At 47.8% G+C, this 27,922-nt stretch overlaps 1 protein-coding gene across 1 annotated transcript; it reads left to right on the forward strand.

Annotated features, from left to right (window-relative positions):
- Window positions 1–147: 147 nt before the first annotated feature.
- Window positions 148–27,750, forward strand: LOC129598975 (kelch-like protein 12). Its single transcript, XM_055497071.1, has 6 exons — window positions 148–449; window positions 24,747–25,023; window positions 25,108–25,348; window positions 25,811–26,407; window positions 26,503–26,589; window positions 27,136–27,750. Exons 1-6 carry the CDS (start codon window positions 148–150, stop codon window positions 27,405–27,407), a joined length of 1,776 nt encoding a protein of 591 aa, XP_055353046.1. The 3' UTR covers window positions 27,408–27,750.
- The last annotated feature ends 172 nt before the right edge of the window (window positions 27,751–27,922 follow it).

Here is a 27,922-nt window from a genome sequence, read left to right on the forward strand (position 1 = left end):
GTTAGTCTGCACCCTCGTGCAGGTTATCACCTGATAATTGTAGACGTTAAGCTGACTAAACAAACAAACAAACAAACTGTAAGTTGTAACGGTTTATTACTTTTACTTCAGCCGGCTGCCTGAGGGATCAGTAAGTTTACGCTCGACATGTCAGAGACTGGGGCTAATTGTTCTCATCCTCGAAAACGCCTTCGTCAAGATGAGACAGCACTGATAAAACTGGATGACGCGCAGCTGGTCGAAGGACTGCGGCACACCCGCCACGATTTCTGCGACGTGTCGGTGCGGGGCGCGGATGATCCGTCTCGGCCGGTGCAGTGGATCGCCTGCCACCGGATAGTTTTGATGGCGTGCAGTGGCTGGTTCCGCTGTATGCTGCGCTCGCCCATGCAGGAGTCCACACAGAATCACATCCAGCTAAAAAGTATTCCCCACGACATCTTGGAGCAGTGAGTGCGCGTGGCTAAACGATTTACTAATTGACTGATTCGGTGAAGTTAATTAATTTGCATGATTCTTGCATGCTCGTCTTCTATCTTGGCTCCGTGGGTCTCTGCTGTCTGTAACATCCTGAACGTGTCCCAGCTGCTACTCAATGGCATATAACCGTGGACTGTGAAAGAGTCCAGGACGGAAGCCCAGACTGACAGGACTCCGTGGAATGTAGAACGTGTCGTACAAGGGATGAAATGCGCAACGCACGATATCCAGACTACGTTATACAATTTAATAATATCTCCGATCGAGAACCAAAACACACTGACGTTCAGACTACTCAGTCAGCTAACGTCTACCCAATATCTCACATACAAACTGCACGGCGCATAGTGAACACAGTGAACAGCAGCCGTCAGCCAATCAGAAAAGAGACACGCCACAGACGGTAATTCCACGGGGAAATCCCCAGTGCGCAGTGCAACGAAGCACTCCCCCAACTCCAGTAGCGTCACTAAGGTGGACGCAAGGGAGCCATCGCCTCACATGCCTCTGGGTGGGAGGCTGAGCTCCGTCGAAGCTAATTCCATTCCATCTCGCTCCGATCGGTGGTCTGTGCGCGCGCTCGTAAACAAAAACAACATCAAATTCTCTCTATTCCTTCTTATCACATAATTCCAAATGCACAATGTGAATTAAAGAGATCTGTATAAAAATACTATTCCATATAAACAGATCAACAGTTATAACAGATCAACAGAAGCAGTTAAATGAAACATGTAGACTAGGATCCTCCATTGACTCGCGTAGGTCACTGGTCCTGTCCACCGTTTTCCACATCTCTTTGGCCCATTCCGCTCCATTTTGAGCAACTTCGCTCCGCTTGAGCATCTCTTGCGCATCCTCGTGCGACTTTCATCACATCAGCTTTGTAGGAATAAGGTGCGTATCGAATGTACGTCTTAGGAATACTGCTTCAGCTTTGGAATAGGTGCGTATCAATTGTACGACTTTATAATGAGATCCGGTTAAGTCATGGAGGGACATCATATAGACAAGCGAAGTTCGCTTCCTCCCTAGTGAGATCATCCTTCTGATCATGGATGTGCGACATCATCTGGTACAATTCATTCAGCATATGTCATGGAGGAACTTAGCCGTTTTTCAGCTTCAAGCTCATTCAGCTTGCCTCCCTAGTAAAAGTCATCTCGTCGCACAATCCATCTCTTCTGCCTTATTTAGAGAGCCGGCCAAGTGTACCGTAGCTACTCTTAACTAAGATGAGTCGATATATAGGGATGCCGACATAAGCCGTAGCAACTCCTATCAGATCGGTTTTTTACTGATCCATCATCTCGTTCGACCCATCTCCATCGTCGTTGTCGCGCGGTGGACGTTTTCGCGTTGGACCCGGCTGATTTCTGTCAGAAGTCCGATCAACTGGTGCAGCTGATCCAGCCGGTACGTCCTCTTCCGCTTGAACTCGTAAGACGATATGACGCGGACCACGACCTTTCCCTTGTCGCGAACGTTTGATCGCGTCCAAACGGTGTCGTGCCTCATTTTCTTCACGTTGCAAGTTTCGATTCTGAGGATCTTCGGCCAACCGTTGTCGGGCATCCTCGTACTGGTTTCGGATGTTCTGGTTTCGAGCAGCTCGTCTGCCCGGTGTATTCGGAACTTGTGCCGATGTCGGTTGCTTCGGTCCCTTCCATACCAGGTGATCCTCGATATATTCATGGACTCGATCTTGCGGCTCGATATACGGCGTGTCCATAGTATCTCGGATTCGAGTAATTCTTTCCTGGTACTGTGCTTCGTGTATTTCATGAAGGTTACAATCGTCAAATCGCTTTTTGCAGATCGCCAATCCATCTTTCGCTTTACGTGCGATTTCCTGATGTCTCGACGGCATTCCTAGTTTAGCAACTTTTTCCCGATACACAGACGGAACTTTCCCCTTCGTAAAGTCCGAAAACAGCTGATTCTGTGTCGGAAAATGGCCCAATCTCGCAGCAAAGACCTTCTGACCGAAAACTCGCGATTTGTAGTCGGTAGGGTCAACCGTCAGTCCAATGGCTGCTCGTGCCGCAAGTACCTTGAATGCCGGATTCACGTTACGTAGCACAAATTGTGCCACATATAGACTTCGCTCCTTAATTTCTTGGTAGCGGAACTGTGTAAGTCCCGTATTGTCGATTGTATCCAATGGGACTTCCCATAAGCTCAAGTCGAGGAGACTCGGTAAGCCACATTGTCGGATTGGTGTGTAACACACCATCGCAGATTCGGTGGTGATCTCCAGGCGACCGAGGTTACTCTCTCTGAGATTTGTTTCGTAATTAGAGTCCCGTAAAAATTCACGAAGGTTATGGAGCTGCGCATGTATCATCACTGACTGCTCCGATTCGATTTCCAATCCGAAGTAGCGACAGATTTCAGCTCGCTGAGTTTCGATGTCGTCCATATCATACATTTTGCTAATCAGCCTCCGACGTGAATTATCAAAGCGAGAGTGATCTCTCTGACGACCATCTTCACGTCGTCGATCAGGTCGCTCCTGTTGACGGTGGCGTTCAGGCTGATATCGGTTTTCCGGTTCCTTTTGCGATTCGTGAGGGCCTTCCTGCTCACGTCGCGCCGATGTCGATGGTTCAAGATCGCGGTCTAATACTACGTTCCGTTTGTGAACGATACTTTCTGATGATAATTCCATCGGTTCATCATCATCCATCGTTACAACCAATGGTTCTACCATGTGGACCACTGATTTAACTTTCGGCTGTTTCGGTGGAGTATCATCACGTTCCCCACTCGAAGTTCGTTTATGGTTGATCGGGAAACCTGCGAAGTAATTCATATCATCCTGCCATCCCTTATCATATGGACTACGGCTTCTGGCGGGTCCCGTTAAGGTTCCTTCTCGTCGTTCCGGTGTGAACCCTCCGACTTTCGGATGACAGAAACCAACTCCCATCGGTATCTGTTGACGAGGTTCATCTCGACGCGTTTCATCTTGACGCGGTTCATCTCGTCGTTTGTCAGTGGGTTGATGGCGACGATGTGCGCTGGTTTCGATCACTTGATCTCCGTGTCGCACCCATGATCTGCCGCCTCGGTAATCATGATCGCGCGAACGTGATCTATCATCTCTTTCGTTATGATAGTCACGAGTTCTTTCGCGGGAGCGTTCTCTTGACCTTTCATTGCGAGAGTCGTAATTTCGTTCATGTGAATACTCTCGTGATCTCTGATGTTCCCTTCGCACTGGTGATCGAGGCCGTTGGAAACCTTCATCGCGCCGAAAACTTTGAAATGCTTTCATAACATCCCGTTCCATTTCATGTGTCTTTCGAACCTCCTCGGTCATCTTTTCGATGAGCATCTTAGTATCGGGTTTAAGCGGTTCGCCTCTTTCCAATCTCATTTTCTCTCGTAGGAGGAGTTCGAATGTACTTGCGCGGATCTTTGACGGTTCCTTAATTAATTCATCGATCTGGAGGAGAATGGCCTTCACTCTAACCTCCGCTTCGGCTGCATTCAATTGCGCCACAGGAATAGGAGCTTTGCCCTGCACCGACCTTTCTCGGTAATCCTGGGCTGCCCGTTGTTCGGCACGTTTTCTACTGTCTTCCAGATCCTTCTGTCGTTTCTCCTCCATCATCTTTGCTTGATCCGCCTCAAACTTTTTGCGGAAGGCGTCGCATAAATCATCTTGTGGAGGTTCGTATGTAGCGTCCCAGCCGATCTCGCCATTCTTGATCGCTTGTCGATATCGATCTTCGATCAGCATCTTTTCTCGTGGTGGAACTGTCTTCCATGCCTCTGCTGATGTTATGGCTCGGAAAACATCTTTATTTCCGCGGATGGCCTCGTTATATGCCACCAGAGTTCGATTCGGTTCTTTAAAGATGCAAAACCAGCAAGGATAATCTCCTTTTTCAACCTTGTTGTTTCTGATACAGTCCGGACATTTAGAGTTATAGCCCGTAAACGGATCAATCCACGGTTTTGGCTGGTTTGCGGCAGGTGCGGTCGCAATTTGAGATCGCGGGGGTGCTGGTTGACTTCGCACATTCGTAGGTGCGACTTGATTCTTCGCGGGTGTGGTTCCAGTTTGACTCTTCGCAGCTGCCGTTTGACTGCCTTGAGGCACAGGTGTTGCCTGACTTGTGGACGGCACCACCTGACTTCGCGTGGATGTCGGTGCTGCTTGATTTTTTCCGGTTGTAGATCGGGCTTGGTTACTCGCGGCTGCTGCTGGTGCTGCTTGACTTCTCACCGCCGGTGCCGCCGCTTGAGTGTTCGACTTGGTCGGACCTTTTTCCGCCATCTTCGTTTTTAATCTGCAATGGTAAGACGTGTCAAAATATCATCTCGTAACCATCTCCCGATCATTCTTTATCATCCTTTACGCCTAAGTTAGGCTATTTCCGTACTGAGCTGAGACCTTCCTAGCTCCTAATGACATTTTTAACACTGTGACATGGTGACCTTTCCATGTTATCAGTTCTAAGCTCATTCGCCTGTTTTAACTGATGTGATTATCTCATCTTCTCATCTCGTTTTAGCACATTCGCTAAGTCATCTCAACCATCTGTTTCAACGTTTTTCATCTCGGTTATTTCAACTTTTCACTTTCGTTAAACTGGAATGATGCTGTTTCATCTGTGATATGCGGTGGACCTTCCTGACCGCATATCACGCATCTCGCGTTCACTCTTTTGCTGATGTGTCAGCTGACTCTACTGTCTCAGTCGCTGCTGACACCGTATCCCCAGTTTCTGGTGGTTTCATTTGAGCATCGCCGGCTGCGGGCTCGGCCGATGTCGACTGTTGCGATTCCAAGACAACTTCCTGAGATGCCGAAATGTTGGCTGAGTCCACAATCTCCTTCTCTGGAGTATCTTCTGGAAGCTCTCCGGGTTTTGAGAAGATACGCTTGTTCTTAATCTCAAGAAGGTTATCATCGAGGAGACTTTCCACTGCTTGTCTGATCACATCACGATCTCTTTCAATGTTGTAAGTTCCCAGCTCATAGTTCACAGCGAAGAAATTTGATAAATCGTCCCATGTAACTCCCATCGACCCGCCAAGTCTCGGCATTGCCGCGTCGGTAATGGCGATTTTCCAAAACTTCAATTCCATCTTCAGTCGTGGATGAAGTGTTGTTTGTGGCAGGTAATATGACCATCTGTTAGAGTCCGAGTAACAAAAGCCCAACTTTCCTTCTTTGTAGGCCCTCTTGGTCATCCTGTCAAAGCTCACACCAGATAGTTTCAAGACTCGGTTGGCGCAGATTGTCGCTCTAAGATCCTTTTGAGTCATCGTCTGGAATGGCTCTCTCGCCAAGATGCGTTTCAGTTCGCACCAAGCGTGGTTCTGATTATCCAATGGAATCCCAAGCATGTAGTCGCGATCTTCTGACGCTGATTCCTTTTCATCGATCGAGAGTTTCGGGATTGAACTTGAGGATGACTTAGTTGATTTCGGTTCGCTTTTCTGGGTGGGAGCTGAGTCCGTCTCATCATCTTTCGATGCTTCTTCGGCTGCCACTCCCTCTTCTTGGGAAGTTAAATCAGTTTTCGATTTGCCGCCGCTAGTCTTTGCCTGCTTCGATGTTGGCAACAGCGATGCCTGTTGTCGACGACGGCGCATTTCTTCCAACTCCGCTTCGGTTTGTGCCGTCAGCTTATCCATGTGACTGTTGGCTCGTCGTAGCTGCTTGTCCCGACGTTGTGGGTGCATCTTGTTCTGGTTCATTATCCGATTCATAGTCTAATCCCATGATGCCACTCGGTGTTAGCGATTTCTCCAACTTATCTGCCGCGATCTTTTCTCTGGCAGCTCGCTTTTGATCTCCCTTCTGTAAGATCACATTCAGCATGGGAGTTTCCGGGTCGTTTCGTTGAGGAATTGGAAGTTTTTCCATGACTTCGCTAGACGAGAAGTTGCAATAATCATGTATATCTTCCGGTATAAACCCCAACATGGTATATCTGATCGGAGACCCTTCGTAAGCGTTGGCGGTGAGTAGTTTACCCTCCTGAAGCATCTGTGTCAACATCGTCTCATTGCCCGCTTCGATCTCATCGATCCTACCCATTCCGCCGTGCCATAAACCATTCATGTATTGGCTAATACGGTGTCGAGTAGATCCTACAGGACTCCTTAGACCTGCAATGGCCGATTCAATCTGTCGTCTCTTATCAGCGGACTTTTCGAATAGCTTTTTATCGATTCCTTTAGTCCTGATTAACTTCGATTTGCAACGCCAATCCAGGTGTTTCTTGATCAATTGACCCGAATTCAGGATGTAATCGATTATCGTGTCCAACTTCGATGGGGTTAGACGTCTGTTCTGTTTATTCAGCCATTCCTTAACACGCTGTCGAAACCGGACTGTCACTGAGGTATCACCTCGTGTGCGTATTGTTCGCATGGCAAATTTACCAGCCTCATACAGATCATCCTCCGTTAGGATATCGTTATCGTCTCCTAATTCCTCGAAGTCGGGAAAGGGTACATTATCTTCTGGTTCCGAATATTCCAAATCGCTATTCCCCTGTCTTCTGGTGTAATTTGCCAATCCGACTTCATCAACGCGTCGGACTGCCGCGGGTTTAGACTTCTTCTTAGTACTCTTCTTCTTGGCGCTTTTCTTCTGTTTCTCCAAGGCTGCTTGTTTCTGTTTTTCCAATGTCGCTTCCAGACTGTTCGGGGCCACCTTCGGCTCCGTTGTCATACTCCTCGTAGCGCGAACTGGGATGCTGGGTTTCGACTTCAAAGCAACTGTCGATGTACTCGGACGACTTGCCTCTGATGCTGTCGACTCGCGGGATGTATCACGTTTCCCTTTTTCCTTCTGTACTTTCTCTCTACGTTCTTTTTGAGTCGACGCTGCCATAATCTCTCCCATATTGATCGCCCTCTTTATCGCGATCGATTTCGGTTTCTTTTCTTCTGGCGATGTTGCTGATTGTATAACACCCTTTTTCGGTGTGGTCGTCGACGATCTCAAGCTCTCATCGATTTCGAGGACTTCATCATCCTCTTCTGATTCCTCGCTCCCGATCTCTTCATCATCAGATGGGGATTGGTCCTTCCTTTTCTCCCCTTTTTGTTTCTGATCTTTCTGAGATTTCCCTGTTGACTTTTCCGTTCCCGTCTTTCCGGGTTTATCAGTCCCTTCGTCTGATTTCTCGGATTTCTTTGACTTTGTGTCAGTTTTAGATGAACTTGTTTTCGATACGTCTTTAGACGATTTCGATTTTGATGTGTCTTTTGACGATCTCGGTGCCGGTTCATCCTCTTCCGAGTCTTCTTGAACCGTTTCGTCATCATCCTCTTCTCCGTCCTCTTCCTCTTCCTCCTCTTCTTCAGATTCCGCAGGTGGGTGACATCTATCACATTCACATCATTGCAAGCCTCGTGATCTGCTCCCTGGATGATCGCGATCGCTCGTTGCATCGATCGTCTCGGGTTAATTTCATCAACTGGTTCATCTTCCATCTGAGGAGCATTTTCGGCTTCCATCTGTTCGTCTTCATCTTCACCTTCACCGGCAAGACCTTCCTCCTCTGCCTGTTTTGATTGGACATAAGTTTCGTGGATTTCGGCTGCTACCGTTAGATGCTTCTTCGGAGTCTCCATCTCGTAAACCAACTGGTAATGTGGTGTGTAGAATCTCGTACGAAGTTGGCCATCTTCAGTATATGTAACTGTCACTCTGACATAGGCTTCATCTTTGGCAGCTCGATGACTCATAATATTCAGAATTCCATTTCTGTTAGCTTCAACATCTTTTTTCTTGTCCTCAGGTAACATGTTGTGCAGATTCGCCAGTGCTTTTTCATTTTCCATAATAGCATATTCCCTCTCTTCTTTCGATATAAACCAAGGTGCGAATGGGACGGGATCTCCTGATATAGGATCGACAATTCCGGCGATCATCACGATGGGCAATCCGACCGTACAGTGGAGTCCCAATTTGAAGACTCGACAGGTCATTTCCTGGTACAAGTAAGTCGTGTCATATGCCTCTTTCGGCATCCTCTGACCATGTGACTCGATCCCCCCTTTCAGCCGATTTCGTTCAACTGCCAGCATCTCTCCATCGGTTGCGTACATGTACGCAAAGTGGTCGTCATGCGTTCCCACTCGTATACAGATCCATGCCTTCTCTTTCACTGCTAGTGGCGTGATCAGCTGTCTTAACATCCGAATAAGGATTCGTGGGTTTGCACGATCTTCTTCCCGTTCAATCTTGAGTAGCGCCCCCTGCACCTCATCTCTCGACTGTTTGGTAATTTGGTTTCTGATTTCCGTCGGTGTACTCGAATGATATGAGGGAATCTCCTCGTTTGTGGCTTTATCGATAATCTGGGCAGTAACCCTATTCGGAACTTCTTCTGATCTCGAATATGTCACCATATATGCCCTAACTTGCGGTATGATCATCGGAGTTCTTGCCGGTGGTGGTGGTAGTTGAGTCAAGCTCTTCCCTGCTGGTACAGCAATTTGCTGCTCCTTCGATGGTTCCTTACTCATCGAGGGTTTCACCGGAACTACCGATGTCTCTTGTGTCTTCGGCGGTTCCTTGTTTGCCGTGGACTTCACTGGTACTACGGACTTTTCCTGCACCTTCGGCGGTTCCTTACTCGCCGTGGGCTTCACTGGTACCGGCATCTCTTTTTCTTTCGGCGGTTCCTTACTCGCCGTCGACTTTTTAGTCTGATGTCCCTTCTCCGTCGATTTAGGACTTGTCGTCTGCGATCTGTTCCGTTTGACGCTACCACGAGATGAATCTGCCGTTGAGCTTTCTCGTGATCTCGCTCTCTGCTCGATAGCTTCGTCAGTTCGTTTCTTCTGTTCTTTTAAGTCCGCATCTGTCATCTCTTCAACTGGCTTCGCAGTTGATGTGCCAGGTTTAGGTGCGCCGCTCGTCGCAGGTTGCATCTGTGATGGGCCGGCTACGATGGGCTCGGGCTGTGCAACTTCTTCGGGAAATTTTTCGATCCATCTCAGAATCTTTTCAATCATTTCTGGCCACGGCCTGTTTATTAGCGCTTGGTGATATGTTTTCATCGTGGCAACTCTGATTCCGAGGTCTGTCCGTGCTTCCTGAACTTTCTTTTTCCGATCCTTAAGCACTATGTGTCCCGAATCGTTACGGCCATCTGCTCTATCATGTATCCGTAGAGGAGTTGCTCATCGTTCACCCTTTCGTGCATCCGATAGAAGTCCCGACACAGACGGTTAAAGTTATGGATAGCCCTCTGATCATCTGCGGTGAGCTCTTCCTCCGCTCCTATAATCATGTTGAGCCGATCATCATCTTCACTCACGTTCACCGCCAATCGTGGTACATATCTGGAGGGTGAACCTGGAGGACTTATTGTCATCCTCTCCAACTGTGGGCCTAATGGGGGCAACATTCCTCGTGGACGAGGTGAATTACGATTCCCATGTCGCGATCTTCCGCCTCTTTGGTTCGGAGATCGTCTGTTAAATCTGTTAAACGGTTGATTTCCTCTCATAGGTGGTGTCTCACTCTGTTCAGGAAACAGTGATGGAAAAGATGGTGCTGGCGCCCTTCCGCCGCGCACCGATCCTGGCGGCGATCCGCCAATTGCCCCGCTATGTCGAACTGGTGCTGACATTGGGCCTCCGAATCCGTGATGCCGGATAGGCGACGCTGACATTCCGCCAAACCCCCCATGTCGCACAGGTGTGGATGGCATCCGGCCAAATCCGCCATGTCCGGTCGGAAAATTGGGTACTGGCGGTGGTCCCATCGGCATTTGCACAGATCCATACATCGGTGGAGTCTGTGTTCCGGGAAACAGTTGAAATGGGTCGTTTTGTACCGGATATTGAGTTGGTCCGGCCGGATGGCCGTAGGTCAACCAATTCTGTGTACTCTGATAATTCGTAGGGTCCTGATACGGATAGTATGCCTGGACGCCGGCCGCGTAGACCGTTTGATCTCCCTGTCCCGGTTCGTTCTGCGCCATTCCTGCAGACGATGTGGACTCATTTCCGTAATAAGTGCCTTGGCTACGATCGCCTTCCATTCTTATCGGCGTTGATGCTTTTAACGGATTTCCGATGCTTTCCGAGTCGGAATTCTCTGAATTTTGCCGTTCCAACCTTTCCATTAACTTTTATTACCTGCTATAACAATGAAACAATATCCGTTAGCCAGTTTACAACGGTTAACTTTTACACCTCCCCAACTCCTGTGCATGCATCATAACGCCCTTTTTTAGTATTATTTTGTGTTTTTGCGCCCTTTAGTTATCCGATCAAGGAGTCCCGTATCGGCAGCATCTTCATCAGCTCCTTGTCGCGTTAGGAATTCCGTAGGAGTGGGTTTCGACTTGGTCTTTTTGACCTTCCTTTGCTCGATAGCAGCGGCGATATCGCTTGCCAACTGTGCAGCTGTCGCTCTCACTGCTTCGAGCTGCTGTTGCCTATCGGTAGCAGCAGAGCGTGGTTTGAAAGAAGACTGTTGAATCAGGTCTTCTGGAAAAGCACGATCTGCTAGTTCAGCATCTTTCTGCTGATTATTAACATTGGTAGCAGTGCATGATTCGGAAAAAGACCCAGCATATCGGTCGGAGTTTTTTTGCGGAGCTCGCTCTGTTACTCCGTCTGCTTCTGTTAAGTCCCCGGCCTGTTCACTCAACTTGATAGTGACTGCCGTTTCGAAGTCCTTATCCTGTTTCTTCGATCTTCCTCGTTTCTTTTTCTTCATCTCTGTTATATCCGATGGTTCGAGTAGCATTGAGCGTGGTTTAAGAGAAACGCGCTCGGCTATGTCAGCACCATTGGTAGCAGATCGTAGTTCGCGCTCTGATATTCCTTCATTGTCCTCTCGTTCTTCCGTTAAAGGTGGATGCCATGGCTTTAATCGATCGATGGAAACGACTTTCAAGTCGGCTTCCTTTATCGGGTTCATTTCGATGACTTCGACCTCATTCGGTCGCGGAAAGCTGAGAATTTTCCAAACCTTATCGTACTTCTTCTTGAAATCCGATTGAACTTCCTTTTTCCCTTGTTTCGTATCTTTAGGAAGTCGGATAAGTACGAAGTCGCCGATTTTGAAATTCGGTTCCGATTTCTTCTTGTTATAAATCTCTGCATTCTTCTCATATGCATCTTTTATGTTGCAACATCTGGCAACTTCCTCAGCGAATATCAAATTCCTTTTCATGGTCTCCACCCATTCGTCTGGAGTACCATAATCATCTGGTAAGTTCGTTTTTGTCACCACATCCTCTGGCATAGTCATCTCTCTTCCATGTAGCATGAAATATGCCGAGTAGCCGGTTGTGGCATGTATCACTCTATTCATCCCTGATACCACATACGGGAGATATTTGTTGAATTTCCGCTCGTTTCCCGCTTTCATATACTGTGCCAGTCCATCTCCAATGATCTGCATCTGCCGTTCGACTTGGCCCTGGCCTTCAGGGTGATATGCCGTCCCGAACGTGTGTTTAATCTTAAACACGTTGGTGACTTTCGATAGAACTTCCGCTGTGAAGTGTCTTCCACGATCCGTATGTAAGATATGCGGTGCTCCATGTACCAATATCACATGTTTTACGAAGACTTTGGCAAATTCCTTCGCTGTAGCCGTCTTCATCGGTACTGCTATCACATACTTCGTCAGCTGGTCGATGAACACCGCGATATACTTGTATCCGCGTTTCTTCGTTGGCAATAGGGGTCCTTTAAGATCAGCATATACTCGGAAGAAAGGATGTCCCACTTTGATCTCTTGCAACTTTCCTGGTGGGCATTTCCTCGGTGTCTTAGTGAACTGACATCCCTGACATGCGAGTATATAGTTCTTAACGTCCGTACTCATTCTGTCCCAATAATAGCGCAGTCTTATCGCTGCTAGCGTCTTTTCATATCCAAGATGACCTGCCGCTTTCTCATCGTGCAGCGCATGGATGATCGCTCGTCTCATGGACAGTGGTACGACATATGACCTTTCTAATCTCCCTTTGTTATCTTTTATTCGGTACAAAATTCCATTTCACAACTGGTAATGAACTTCGAACTTCGATCTCGTTTGGGCGTTTGCTAAATGTTCGAGTTCATCGATGATCATTGCAAGGTGAGGATCTTTCAGCAGCTTATTTCGGAGCTGCAAGTTCGAGTCATCTTCTTCTTCCTCATCTCCTTGCAGGTTGACGATGCGAACAGTTGCGGTGCTGAGATCGTTCCAGTCCGTGATGACTTTGCATCGCGGTAACGGTTTGTGTCGGTTATCCTTCTTTTTAGGGAATCTCAGCAGTTTGATCGGGCATTCAGTTAGGGCTCGTACACGGTTAACGTTGATCGTTGATTCCGCCGGCTCATTCGCCGTAGCCGGATCATCTTTTATCCGCTTCTCTCGTTCGTCGACCATCTGTACGAACAGCTGCCACACTTCAACTGCCGGTTCTTTTATGTCATACTCTTTCTTTATATCTTCGAAGTTCGGAATCTCATCGAATTCTTCATCGTGGCATGTCGGACCTTCGATTGGTGCCCTCGATAGTGCATCCGCGTTGTCGCAGTACTTTCCCGGTTTGTACTCGATTTTGAACTGATGACCTTGTAACGCCATCGCCCATCTCGTGAGTCGCGGATTCATGCCAACTTTATTCGTTTCTGATCTCATCAAATTCGTTAATGCCTGATGATCCGTTCGTACGGTGAACTCGGAGTGATCAATGTACGATTTGAACTTTCTGACGGCGAACACGACCGCCAGACACTCCCATTCAGTTACACCGTAATTCCGTTCAGCTCCATGTAAGACGCGGCTCGCGTAGGCAATTGGATGACCTTCTTGTGATAGTACTGCTCCTGTGATAGTCCTTCTTTGCTCCTGTGATAGTCCTTCCTACTGTGATAGTCCTTCTTTGCTCGCGTCGCATTCGATTACCGTTGGCTTAGCTGGATCGAACTTCGCTAAGACTGGGCCTTCACATAACAACTTTTTCAAGTTTTCAAACTCCTTCGTATGAACTTCTGTCCAGTCTTTTCGCACGTGTTTATCGTTTCTCAGCAGCTCATATAAGTGACAGGTCTGCTGCGCATATCCAGCTATGAATTTTCGATAGTAATTCGCTAGTCCGAGGAATGATCTCAGCTGTCGTTCAGTCTGAGGTCGTTTGAATTCTGATACTGCGGTGATCTTTTCGGGATCCATTCGAACTCCATCTTCACTGAGTATATGACCCAGGAATCCCATCTCCCGCATTCCAAACTCGCATTTTGTCGGTTTAATGGTGAAGCCTGCTTCGACCAAACTTTGAAGGACATTCCTCATATTCTGTAGGAAAATCTCCCAGGTCTTTCCAGCAAAAATGACATCATCGATGTATCCAAAGACGCAGCCCTTTCGCTTTGCCTTGGATAAGACACGATCCATACAGAGTTGGAACGTTGCAGGCCCGTTGCAGACTCCAAATGGCATCCGTTTAAATCGATACATGCCGTCTTGCGTTACGAAAGTTGTTTTATTAATCGATTCTGGATCCATTGGTATCTGCCAGAATCCACTTTGCAGATCCATTTTGCCGTAATACTTGTTGCCTGCACATGCATCTAGCAACTCATCTGGATTCGGTAACGGATAATTGTTTTTCTTCGTTAACTTATTCAGCATGATGTAATTGACGCAGAATCTTGTGCCCATTGTCCCGTCACCGTTCTTTTTCGCAGCCAGCACGACTGGGAAACTCCAATCGGCATCTGATGGCTCGATGACGTCCTGTGCCAACATCTTTTCGATGTGCTTTGTTATGAATTCGCGACCTGTCCAGCTCGTTCTGGCGGGATTGCATTTTACTGGTTTCGCATCTCCCGTGTCAATCACATGGGTGATTCCTTTTACATCGCCATACGGTTTTTTCGATGTGGGAAGCACCTTCCAGAACTCCCAGAATGCATTATACACATCGTTTTTCTGAGCTTGTGTGAGATCAGGTCCGAGTTTCAAATTTCCGATGATTTTTGTCAGCTCGGCTTTCGTTGTGTCATCCACTTCGGGATCAAAAAGCACGTTCTTTACTGTGCCACTATTAATCTGGACGTTCTCCATGTGATCATACGGTTCAACGTAGCCGAGAAACTGACCCTTCTTTACAACTTGCCGTTTAATGCTGTGGTTAGCGATGACCAGATCAAAGTGCCTTCCTCTATGATCGGTCACTCCCGCTAACGGTTGAACATCAGTTTCCACTTGGAAGACGGGTGTGAACATCAGCTTCTCTTTAGCTGGTACGAATTTCCCCATTCTAACTTTTACACGGGTACAAACAGATGGTTTTAAAAGAATCCGTTGATCGCTATAGACTCTTATCGTCTCTCTGTTCAATTTCATCCTTTGCACCTTCGTTCTTCTCACTTTAATATCCTGTTCCTTTTCTTCATCTACTTCGTCATCCTCGTCGAGATCGAGGAGATCCTCTTGTTCTGTGAGATCGTTTACACCTGAGTCTTCTGAAGTTGTTGAGTTGTCACTCGAGCTTGTCCAATCTGAATCTGAGTCACTGCTCTCATCGTCAGCTGCAGCGCTCTTATCAAGTGGCCGCTCATCAACTCCATCTCCCTCAGATGAAAGGTCACCTTCGTCACCCTGAGAATCGCTAAGTTTTTTCGTTTTCGGATTTTTGAGCAGAGGTTTGCCCGTTTCTTTTGCCTTGATTCCATATTTCGCTGCGATTCTCGGATGACTGCGCGTTACTCGCACTTTCGGTGATGACCTTTGTTCATCGGAGTTCGATCTCCGATCCTCTGGAACTGTTTTTCCGAGCTGGTCGATCTCTTCCAAGCTCGTCAATCTGTGATTCCCGACCGGTGGACCTTCCTCACCAGTATCGAGTATATTTCCATCTTCTTTTGCTTCTGTTACTGGGTTTTGTTGCGCTGCTGAGATCCTTTCGAGCTCCTCTTGGAACTTTTTCCACATCGCTCCCCTTTCTGAGATCATCTGCGAGATCTCGAATGCTGTTGGTGATCTCTCTTCATCTGTTACGATCATCTCCTCATCTGTATCCTCCTCGTATCCGATGGGTCTCTTATTCCCGATGAAGACACAGTTCGCATTTAAGTTTTCGGCGAGGAGTTCATTGTTAGGAGTCATCTCGTACATGCACCATTTATCATCTCCTCGTTGAGGGTATTCAGCTCCATCTGGGACTGGTGCGAAGGTCACCTTTTTCTTGACCGGGTAACCAGCTGGTTCAACTTCTCTTCGTTTTCGATATACTTTTAGTTCAAGTATATCGGTATCTGGCAGTGGAGGGAATTCCGCTTCCAACTTTTTCCAATATTTTTCAAAGGATTTTTCATTTCCTCTCTCCAGCGCCTTATAGAACATTTCGAACAGCTCATATACTGGTTTACCGAGTCCGGTTGGGAAGATGATCGTTGTTCCTTTTCCTTTATAGAGGTGATTCACGCGAAAGTCCCAGAATAAGTCGGTTCTAGCATTTTCCCACATAATTCTTTCATCAAATACTTCATTTATTTCTCGATCGAGTTTCGATCGGAGATGCTTGACTTTCGGGTCCGATCTCCCTAAGTTCGCAATTAAGCTGTCGACGCCGTTATCCAAATGAAGCAATGATCTCCCCCTTGTTATAATGAAGTTCCGGACGCAGGATAGCCATTCCTTATATCGCTGCCAATGGTAGCGTTCGATGTGCTGATTCCACGTTGAGTTTGTTCTACTAATACTTTTCACTTCCTTCTGGACATGGTTTTTCGTCTCTTCGATTGCCGCATTGCAGCTTGGCCAATCTCTGAGATCATCTTGACAAGCATCTCGACGACATTCCTCACATCTCCCTTGAGGTTGCACTCGACACGGGTTCTCATTGTAACCGTGATGACAACTGCTAATACGTTCTTCCAGTGTCATTTTGTCGAGGCAAGCGAATGGGTTGTTGCTGTCGTCGATTTCCGTATTCCAAAAACCGTGATCCGGTGTCCCTTTATCCTTGTCAGATGAGATTTCGATGATCTCCGGTTGTTTTTCGGTTCGATGATCTCTCAGCTGTTCAATCGCTCCGTCTCGTATATCGCTTAAGAGTATCTGTTCATCTTGTGTCATCTTTTTCGGAGCGTCTAGTTCCTTTTCGAACTTCTTATCGTCCCATACTTTGGCGACTTTTATTCCCAGTGCCTCTGGTACTGGGATAGACTTTGCCCACTCCATGCCAGGTACAAGAGCTCGTTTCGCTTCAGTAGTTGCTTCCTGTTGTATGCCAGCGATCTGCTCCATCGTTAACGGAGTTTCATCTTTCGTTCCCAGTGCCTCTGGTACTGGGATAACGGCGTTTGCCCGTTCTTTCGGTTTCACTGATGATCTCCCCAGTCGGGTGGAGATCTCCTTTTGGATGGCTGCCATCTTTTCGATCGTCGACAGCTGAGCAGGTGAACCTCCCCTTCGTTGGTTCATCATCTGCTTTCCCAGTGCCTCTGGTACTGGGATAACCTTTTGATCCGTTTTAGCTGCTTTTACAAGTCCGGTAACCTTTCCGGTTTGAACTTTGACAGCTGATTTCGGCTCATCTTCAACTTCCTCCTCCCCATGATTATCGATCAAGACGAACTTTGTCGCCAGGAAATCATGTCCCAATAATACTTGTACATCATCTGTTTTCGGTCTTACGTAGAAGGAGTGTTGACTGGTCCGTTTCCGCAATGTCACTGGTGCTACACAATAACGCGTTACGTTGAAGCCTGATGTCCCGCTGATTCCGTTAATTCGCACCAATCGATCTGGTGGAAGCGGTAAAACATGAAGTCCGTTCTTTTTGCAAAACGGTCGACTGATCAGGGATGTTTCCGCACCGGTATCCAACATCGCCAAGACCTTTATGTCGCCAATTTTCACCTCGTGTGTATATGCTTCGATCCTTTTCGGCAAGTTATGTTTCGATCCATTTTGTACTTTGAGCGTACGAACGGTGCATTTAACTGGGATAAGCGATACAGATCCCGGATCCATATCAACTGCTGAAGAAGGCACCTGCCCGTTCGCTAAGGTGCTGTTCTTCTTCAGTATCGAACTCAGATGATCGATCCTGTGTGGGACATCAGTTCGGATATCATAAAATTGTCTCTTCTTTCCATCTTTTGAGCTTTTTCCCATCTCACACTCCTTTTCCTTTGCAGCTTTATCATCGTTGACGATTTTTCCAACTTCATTTAGTTGCTCCTTCGCAACTTCCGAGTGATCTTTGATCACCTCGGAGATGGTCTGTTGTAGCGTGACATCATCTGGTTTATCACGCAGATGCTCGATGACCTCATCTGTGATCTGGTCAGCTCGTTTCAGCTCATCTTCTTCGAGCTGATCTGGTGATCTCTCATATGTGACCATCTCATATCCCTTTTGGGTCATCCAATCGATCACCTTCGCCGATATCTCATTATTCGGTTTGGTCGGATCAGTTTGTGAAGACATCCCATCTGTTCGAGCTGGTGATTTGTCATTAGCATCTTTTTGTAGTGCTTCGGTTAAGTCCCGTGATCTTTCGGTTCGTTTCATGGAAAATCCACCATCTGGCAGCTTCTGCAACGGAACTTTCTCTCCGTAATTTGGCGGTTTATCGGCTGGAGGAGCATTTCGGTTTTGGTCAACGAGTGTCTTCTTATAGTCCATCTCGTTGAACATTGGGACGAGGTTTCCCCAAATTTGCTTCCGCTGTAGCGTAACTGCATCATCCAATGAGTCATCTGAAATTTGTTGTGCCCGTTCGCTCTCTTCAAGCTGCACTTTTCGCAGCGTCAGTTCCTTTTCCTGACCTTTTTCAACGATCTTTTTGTCGTTAGTTTTGGCGACTGCACTTGCTCTCTGATCTCTCACTGGTGCTTTCCTTATAGGAAGTGGTTTTTCATCTTTGCTGCCCACTGTGGCGTTCTGTTCTAACCACTTTCGTTTTAGTACCGTATCATCTTCATCTTCCGGACAATTCCCAAACTTCGTTTTCATCTCCTTCTCTGCGTTTTGATTACGTAGAAACTCTCGGAATCTGGAGTGCTGATCATTCGTCTCTTTTTCTTCCAGTTTCTTCTTCAAGTTCGCCTTTCCAATGATCTCGTTACGTTGAGCGCGCCGTTCTTTTAGCTTTTCGGCACTACATTTTCCTTTATTTATCAACTGATCATCAGCAGTACCATTCTGCTGTGGTTTCGCAGTTCCATTCTGCGCAGGTGGTCCTTTCTTCACCTGTGATGGCATCTTTTGAGCCATCTCACCCACAGTACCATTCTGTGGTGACTTCGCAGTACCATTCTGCGGAAGTGGCCTTTTGTCCACTTGTGATGGCATCTTATAAACCATCTCCTTCAGCTGATGTGACGGCATCTTATTAGCCGTGTCGCCTACAGTCCGATTCTGTGGCTGTGGTACTTTGCCCACTGATGATGGCATCTTATTAGCCATCTCTTTCGCAGTCCGTTTCTGCGTTCCTCCTTTATCCGGTGGTTTCGGTTGCGGAGGATCAGTAGGCTCACCGGCACCTACTGATCTTGGCCGTTTCCCTGATCCAGCACCTGCTGCCGCTGCTGGACTTGTTCATTTCTCTGGCCAGCGCCGTTCGCGCCGCCGCCGTCGTTATCATCGGCGCGTCCGTTGCCGCCGCCGTTCCGGTTGCCGTATCCGCCGCGTCCGTTGCCGCGACCTCTTCCGCGGAAGCCACCTCTTCCTCCGCCGTTATAGCCGCCACCGCCACCATTTCCATTACCCTGGCCAGCGCCGCCACCGTTCCCCTGTTTGAACGCGGCCCATCGCGCAACCAGGTCGTAGCCGTTCGCTACTGCTTGGCGCCAGCCGCCTTGGGCTCGCAGCCGTTCCCATTCTCGGGTGGCAAACAAGTTCGGGTTCCGGTTCGGTGGCATACCAGCGAACATGCAGTTCTGTGCGTCGTGGTTTCCAAATCCACAATTTTGGCACAGCTGCACGCCCTGGGCGATCCATCCGTCAATTTGGCCAAATTTCCATTCCGTTCGAGAACCCTGTCGTGGCTGATAGTTGCCTCGGTTCTGCTGATAGTTTCCTTGTCTGTTGGGCTGATAGTTGCCCTGCCCCTGGTTTCGATTGAAGTTGCCATTTCGTTGGCCACCATTCCAGTTTCCATTTCCATTTCCGTAATTGGACCTTCTTTGCTGTTGGGGCACCCCTCCCTTCAGGGGAGTCGGCATCACATTTGCCGGGGCCATTGGCCTTGCCTGCGTCTGCGCTTGTATCGCGGCGACCATTGCGTATGAAATCGGTTGTCCAGTTTGGCTATCAATGAATGTCATCTCCTTGTGAGTTGGAGTTGGCGATCTCGTCTGGTATTCCGCTGGAGACGGTGTGGGTGCATATTGTCGCTGTGCCATCTCAATTTGGCCCGAGCGGATGGTCACATAATCCGGTTGATTGCGTTGACCTTCGACAACCTTATATTTGTCTTCGCCAGCTGCCCACGATCGGAAGAAGTCCTTGATCTCTGTTGGCGTTCTGAACCCCTTCGTTTTCAGCGCCTTATAGAGATCGTTATCGACTCTGCATCCATCGATAAGGAATGCAACTGCTTGTAATTCGGTAATGGCTTTCTTAGCCTTAAATTTCATGATCGCCTGGTAGAACTGCTCAAGTGTCTCTTTTCCGGGTCTGAATTTCCTGTTCATGGCTTCACGTAAGCCAAGGACTTCTTCGTTTCGATCTCCAAATTCATCTCTAAATTTGTTTAACCATTCCGTGACTGTGTAAACTTCCTCTTCGGCCTCTTCGATGTCTCTTTCACCGTCGAACCAGATCTTTGCTGGTCCTCTGACGGCGCTGGCGATATCAATCAACACCTGATCATCAGTCATGTCATATGTTCGTTGTGTTTCTCTCACCAACCGGATCCAACCGCTTACCGCATCGCGGTTACCGTCAAAGGTCGCAAGATCGGTTTTGCGGCCCATGTTCTTGATGGATCTATCAAATTCCCGTTGCCCTCGATCTTCATTTCGATCGTTTCGTTGATATCGTTCATTTCTGTCGTTTCGATCATTTCGATAATCCCCAAAGTATCTGCCGTCATGTTCGTGTCGGGGTGATCGTGCGTCTTGGTTAGCTCCATCTTTTACTGTCGTTTCAATGGGCTGTTGAAACTGTGAGGGGTCGTCGAAGCTTGAGTGGTGTTGGTGACTGCCCGACGGGTTTCTTTTATCCGAAGTTTCCCCATCTTTTTCCGCTTTGAAACCGACTGTGCCGCCACCCGTTCGTAGCGGCATCTCGAAGTGGAAGCTCCCGCCCGCTTCTTGTGCCTTACTGTAGCTAGGCGGGGGCGTGTCGGCAGCATCTCTCTTTGCACTTCCTGCTTGCAGAATTAGCTCTTCCCTGTGTTTATTTGTCACTTTTAGGCCCTTGTTCTCATCTTCGAGACGTTTAATTCTGATGTTAAGCTGCTCGTTTTCCGTTTGCAGCTGATCTCGCTCCTGCTTGAGCATATGGGCGAAATTCTGCCGCTGAATCGTCTCCGCGTTTAACTCCTTTTCGTCCATCTCTCTCGCTTTAATCTGGTCAATTAGCTGATTCATTTGCTGTTCCAGTTGAGCATACGCATCAGCTGCCGATTTCAGTCGAGTTCTCGATTGGGTGACTTCGTCTTGGTGAGTCATCACTGTTTGTGTCATATCGACTATTTCCGTATTGAGCTTTATATTCTCATCTGTCAGCTCACGGATCTTTTCCTGATGTTCTTTGCTTTCCACTTCGACTTTTGTCACCTTCGTATCTAGTCGTCGTGCTTCATCTTCCCATCTTTGGCCCCATTCGGCCGCCTTCTCGCCAGCTTCTTTGAGCTGTGCGTTCTCCTCAGTGACCTGCCTGATTTCATCTTTAAGTCGTCCCCCTTCAGTAGCTAGGAGCTCTCTCAGGTCTTGTGCCACTTTGAGAGCATCATCGGCTCGTTTCTGGTGATCTTCCGATTCCCTTTGGAGAGTTTGAATATCCCCATCTTTCAGCTTCAGGTCCTCTCTGAGCTTGAATATATCCTTGTTCACCGCTGTTAATCGTTTGGTTGCTTCCGCTAATTTGGTTGCGTATTCGTCTCGCTTCGCCTTAGCCTCATCTGCTTTTTTACGCAGTTCATCACATTGATCTTTCAATTCCGCTATGTGGCGAGATCGCTCGGCGGATTCCTCCGATAGACTCTCGTTGAGATCGCTTACGGCCATGTAGCCTTCCATCTCCCTATCATCCGCAATTTTCAAGTTGTCTTCCGCGATCTCCTTCTGGCGTTCGTATCTTACTTTCCATTCCGTTGCCGTGTTTTTTAATACGCCCTGGTGTTGCTCCAACTCATAGATACGAGCTTCAAGAGATCCCAACCGATTTTGATATTCCTGTTTCTTCTTGATAGTCTGAGCTTCTTTTTCTTCCAACGAAATCTCGAGTTCTTTGACTCGACGTTTCAGGCTTGAAGTGGGGCTGTTGGGAGATGGAGATCGTACGTTGACGATCTTCCCCGTCTGATTCCTTTCAATCAGACTTTCGGGGATGTCCTCGAAGGATGTCAATCCTTGAGCTCGATCCGCTTCCTTCATTGCGGTTTGAAATGACATATTCAATGTCATCTCGTCTTCTGTGAAGTACGATTCTTCGTTCCCGCGATTGGACATCATCTCATCAGATGCCATCGGACTCTCGAAGATGTCTTCGGTTGTTGTTTCATCTCCGAGTGTGAGATCATCTAGTCTGAGTTCGTTGAGATCATCTGTTGTGATCTTTGGCTGTTCGGTGAGTTCGGTTTTGGCCAGGTTATCCTTCTTATCCTGGTCTGACGTATCCTTTTGCGATGTCAGATCCATCTCCGCGGCTTCTTCTGGGTTCGTTCCTTCTTTGGTGACCTCCTGGTTCACCTCACTGTTTCCCGCCGCAGGCGCGGGAGATCGTTTCAGATCATCACTGGAGCTCTCCTGAGCTGACACTGCTTCGAGTGCCTTCTGATATGTCGCTTTTGACCCACGTGAATCTTTCTTCACGGGGACTTTCGGTGCTCGAGTGTTTCGATCATGTCCAACTGGACGCGAGTACGGGTACAAGTCTTTTTTGTACGGGTTATGTGCGCCTTGCTGTGACCCGTGAGAGCTACGGCTCCCCTGACTGCTGTTAGATGTCGGTTCGATGATCTCTTTATCCATGGTGATCGGATAACTGTGACGCACCTGCTGATTTTGCTCACACACACGTTATAATGAGATCGTTAAGTCCCTGAGATCGCTTTTTAGCTGATCTGATTCGGTCAAGTTCGATTTTAAAGGTCACTTTTTCGATAAAAAGATCGAGGGGTTTGCCTCAAAATTGATCTCGTTCACTGCTAATATCAATAAAACTGCTGGAAAGATCGTTTAGAGTTCGTATTCAGTTGAAATAGATGATCTCAGCTCATCTGTAAAGGTCACTCTCTGATCTGATCTGATCTCAAAAGGTCACTGATGATCTCGATCTGATCGATCTCGAGATGGTCACTTTTCGGTCAACTCAATTCGATTAAAAACAGCTTCCTTTAACTGATTTTAGATCGTTTACGATGAAGAAAGATCGTTTTAACTGATGAAAGATCGTTGCGAGATCGTCTTAGATCGATCTGATCTGATGTCAAGATCACTGACGATCTCGAGATGATCGATCTCCAAGATGGTCACTTTTTGGTCACTTCAATTCAATTAAAATCAACTTCCTTTAGTTAAATATAAATTGTTTCCGATGAAGAAAGATCGTTTTCACTGTTGGGAGATCGTTATAAGATCGTTTTAGATCGTTTTTTCCGTTAAAATTTTCGACCAATCAGAATTCGTTTAACTGACCAATCACGTGTACCCGTTAAAATTTTCTGACCGGCCTGACGTCACAGATCGACGGCCAGACTTGCGTGCCGTGTGCAAAAACTACGCCTACGTCTAGCTCAGCTCAGTACCGACCAATAAAAATTGCGTATTTTACGCCTCAACCAATCCAATAATTAATAACCGTTTCTTTTTACCTGTCACCGTTCCGATCCCACAAAAAGATGATCCAGATGGTGGAGATGATCCAGATGATCTTCTCCAACTCCGATCCCGCGCAGCCGTATTCCGCACGGTTGTGGCGCCTTCCTATCCGACCTAATCAGCCTTCTGCTGGGCTTGTCAAGCCTGCCAGCAGGTCGCTCTACAACCAATTTGATGGAGCGCGTTAACTGATCTCTTGGCACCTCATTCGGTGCTGCCAACTCGTGGCTTCTCGGCTCTTGTGCCCGACAGCCTTGACCCCAACAAGAGGTGCCCGCTGCCTAGCAGAGGAAACAGCACAAGTTCTCCGACAGGAGAGCTCTTGCACCGCAGCCTTCTGCCGTCTGATTGGATATGCACGACGAGTTCTCCTACAGGAGACTCTCTAGTCAGTGCAGTCGATGTTGGCAATCCGATAGGTGAGCGCGCCTTGCTTCAGATGAGGAAAACCAGTGCCTTACTGGTGTAATAAGATCGATATGATCCAGATCGATGTGGCCGTTCGCCAAACAGATGATCGTGGCCGTTCGCCAAACAGATGACAACTCAGAAACCGTCTGTTCACGGCTCTGCTACCATATAACCGTGGACTGTGAAAGAGTCCAGGACGGAAGCCCAGACTGACAGGACTCCGTGGAATGTAGAGCGTGTCGTACAAGGGATGAAGTGCGCAACGCACGATATCCAGACTACGTTATACAATTTAATAATATCTCCGATCGAGAACCAAAACACACTGACGTTCAGACTACTCAGTCAGCTAACGTCTACCCAATATCTCACATACAAACTGCACGGCGCATAGTGAACACAGTGAACAGCAGCCGTCAGCCAATCAGAAAAGAGACACGCCACAGACGGTAATTCCACGGGGAAATCCCCAGTGCGCAGTGCAACGAAGCACTCCCCCAACTCCAGTAGCGTCACTAAGGTGGACGCAAGGGAGCCATCGCCTCACAGGCAGTTGGCACCATCTTCACTATCTGTATATGCATCCGTGTCGCGTTCGGGCTAGTGATCAACGTTGTCGGTCTTTTGGCTTTTTCGAAACCTCCATTATTTAATTTCTTTTACGTTAACTTTCCCGTTTTCTTGATTTTCCGCGACTTTCCGCTCCTGCTGTCTGTTGACTGTGTTTTTGATGCCCATTGTTGTTTTTAGAAGACCGTCGAACGAAGAGATTGAGCGTATTCATTACTAATAATACTGCGGATCCCTTTCAGCATACACAGCGTAGACTTTTGGCTTTTGCAAATCTGCAGGCTCATCAACTCCATGTATTCTCGTGAGCTGTCCGTAGACGGCAGCAACGCACTCTTTCTCTGGCAGGCGGCGGATATGTTGGAGTTAGGCCAAATTGTGGAGGCATGCAAAGATTTTCTGCGGCAGAGTGTCGACAAGACCAACTGGCTGACCATTCAGCGCGGCGCGAAGCTGCTGCACTGCGCGGATCTGATCCAGCAATGTCAAGCCTTCGCGCTAGAGTACTTCACAACGGTTTGCCACTCCGGGGAATTTTTAGAAATGGATGCAGCGGAAGTATGTATCGCTTCGCTTCTGTGATATTGCTTGTACACTTAGTATCTTCTATTCTTCCCCAGTAATTTTACTACTCTTCGGCAGCTAAGTGAGTTGATCGGGGCAGACGAACTGAACGTGGAGGACGAAGAGCAAGTGGCCGACGCGGTGCTGCGTTGGTTGGACCATTCCCCTGACCGCGCATCGGAGGTGGTCCGACGTCAGCTGCTGCAGCGCATAAGGGTCTCGTTGCTATCTTCACAATATCTATCAGCGCTTCCCGACGATTCCGCTGCCGATTTACGCCGGGTAGGCGACAGCCCAACGCAACTGCGTAAATCATGCCGTAAGTAAGCAGTCGCTGTTTTTGGGGGTTGCTTCGAGGATGCGCGGTTTGCTTAATTCGAATATTATGCAACCGGTGATAAAGTTAGCGTAATCAAATAAACCGCATACGCAATGAATTCATGGCATACGCATTTCACTGCGTAAATACACGGTTTGTTTTGTCTAGGGATAGCGTTGTGTGCTTTCGTTATGTCTACTTGAAGTATTGTGTATTACGTACACAATTCACGTATGATACGGTTGAGGTAGGTTAAATTTGATGGCCTGTCTTATTTAATTTTATCCAGAGTACTGCACCATATTCTAGGCCTAACAGGCCTCTTCGGTTTCTTTATGAAAGAACAGCGATGTCGAGAGGCTGGGGGTAGTGAAAGGTGATATTCGGGAGACTTTGGTGGTGGTGATGTCCGCCATGCGTATTTCACATTGGCATACATATGTGTTATGTTGTAATTTGTAGAGCCCCTTATCTTTACCGTGTCATACGATAACGAAGCGGAAGAGTACGAGGGCCGCCTTGAATGCATTGATCCGTACACGGGCCGCTGCGCCAGTTTCCCGTGCGATGACCCACCGACGTACTTCAAACATCCGGCCGCGTTCGTGTTGGAGAATGACCGGCTCACCGTTTATTTCGCGGTACTCTACGGATGGAGTGGCAACCCACCGGTCGTTCACAAGTACGATGCACTGCTGGATCGTTGGATAGCACTGGGCAATGGTGACTTTCCTATCACCGAACTGATCATAGTTGTCATCCACGATCAGGTGTACGCAGTGGGCGAACAAACGCTGCACCGTTACGATGCCATACAGGATCATTGGGTCGCCAGGGCTATCAAGCCGCGGTGGCTGAATGAAAGTGCCGCCGTGGTCCTCGATGGCAGATTGTACACGTTCGGCGGGGTGCTGCATGACAATGAGACGGTCTCGCGGTCCCATATCGTCTGCTGCTACGATCCGGCGCGGGATGTTTGGGAAGAGCTGCCGCCCATGCCCACGGCACGCAACTGTGCAAGAGCTTGCATTGGACCAGATGGGCACATCTACGTTGTCGGTGAGTTCATGCGGGTGCTGAGACGTAGACTGTACGTAGCAGTGCATTCGAAGTTTTAGATAATTTATTGCCGCTGCTGTACGTGATTCGTGTAGGAGGATACGCAGGCTGCAACGAAGATGGACATCCTGTCAACTGTGTGGAAGTGTATAACGTGCAGACGAACCAATGGCAAATAAAGAGTAAGTCAGCCCTTGGCAATGCCCGCATTGTTGCTGTACACATTATATCTATAAGTGAGTAGAAACACTGATTCCACTGGCTGACTGCAGCAGTTTGCTAGATGGATTTAAGATTTGCTAACAAAGCCCCTCATCGGTGGATTTAGTGTCAGACGAAATACAAGACCATTCTTAAAACCGGCGAATAATTATGTAACACAAGTGAGCAGCACCAAAGCCGCGTGTGAAAACGTATGAAGCGGATTGTAGTACGTTGGCTAGGCATTGTGTAATTTGTGTTTTCGTAAACGCACTAATGCAGCTTACTTCGTACAACTCACACACCTTACTTTCTGCAACTACCTAGAATATGCTTCGTGTCCCTTTTTAAAATTTCTGTGACCACCACAATGGGACAGCCCGCCGTAATATGAAATTTGGCACAGATTCTGGGATTTTCAGATTTCGCTGTTAGGATTCGCCGGTTTCTAGGTTGGGCTCGCAGCTTTCTAAGGTCCGTTATACGCTTCTGTGTTTGAAATTTGCCTGTGTTTTTTTGTTGATTAGAAAGCATGCACACTCCCCGAGCGGACCTGGGGCTAGTGCTGTTGAAAGGACAACTGTGTGCTGTGGGGGGATTTGAAGGGGAGGGAGAATGGATCGAGTGTTACGATACAATAACGGACACCTGGACGGTCTGCCGGTCGGCGCCGCCGAAACTGACCAATGAGCAAGGCGCTTTCAACTGCGCAGTGCTGACACGGCATTACGCCTGGAAAACTATGGACCGACTGAGGACTGGCTCATCGTGGACAACGTTTCTTAATAATTTTGATTAGTATTACGCGAATGCACATTTTGTTGCTTTGTTACGCGTTGACCGGCTGTCTCGGGGCCATAGACCCGACATTAGCTAACTATTTGCGGATACTGATGGTAGATAACTCAAATCCATTTTTGACTTTTCGATTACTTTATAAGACCAAAGGAGGTTTGCGGAGGCAAGCCGCTGACAGTTACCGTAATTTGCCCGTCAGTGACCCGGGGTCAATGTTTTCGTATTGGATTTTGACGGGTCTTTGTTTTGAGAAGGACTTGCATATATCGGGAAAGCTTTGCTAAATGGGCGAGTGTTTTGTAAAAGTTCTAAAGACCTTTAACGGAAAAAAATCAATAGCTTGTGTATCAGTTTGAATATGCAAAATGGTAACATTTACTTTCTACCTACTTACTTAAAACCGGATGTTAGCAATGTGTAGCGGGCTGGCAGACCGGAACTTAGTTCAACTGCTGGCATTTAAAACTACGGCCACATGGGCACCGCGGACGAATAAATTTTTTAAAGAGCTGTAGA

This window comes from Paramacrobiotus metropolitanus, unplaced genomic scaffold (assembly GCF_019649055.1).
Source record: "Paramacrobiotus metropolitanus isolate TYO unplaced genomic scaffold, Prichtersi_v1.0 Parri_scaffold0000133, whole genome shotgun sequence".
In the NCBI taxonomy this organism is placed as follows: Eukaryota; Metazoa; Tardigrada; class Eutardigrada; order Parachela; family Macrobiotidae; genus Paramacrobiotus; species Paramacrobiotus metropolitanus.

What these genes read in the sequence shown, in the direction of transcription:
- LOC129598975 (XM_055497071.1), top strand. Translation starts at nt 148, where the DNA reads ATGTCAGAGACTGGGGCTAATTGTTCTCATCCTCGAAAACGCCTTCGT. An exon ending in CCCCACGACATCTTGGAGCA is followed by an intron (nt 450 to 24,746) that starts GTGAGTGCGCGT and finishes GCAAATCTGCAG; the next exon opens with GCTCATCAACTCCATGTATT. An exon ending in TAGAAATGGATGCAGCGGAA is followed by an intron (nt 25,024 to 25,107) that starts GTATGTATCGCT and finishes ACTCTTCGGCAG; the next exon opens with CTAAGTGAGTTGATCGGGGC.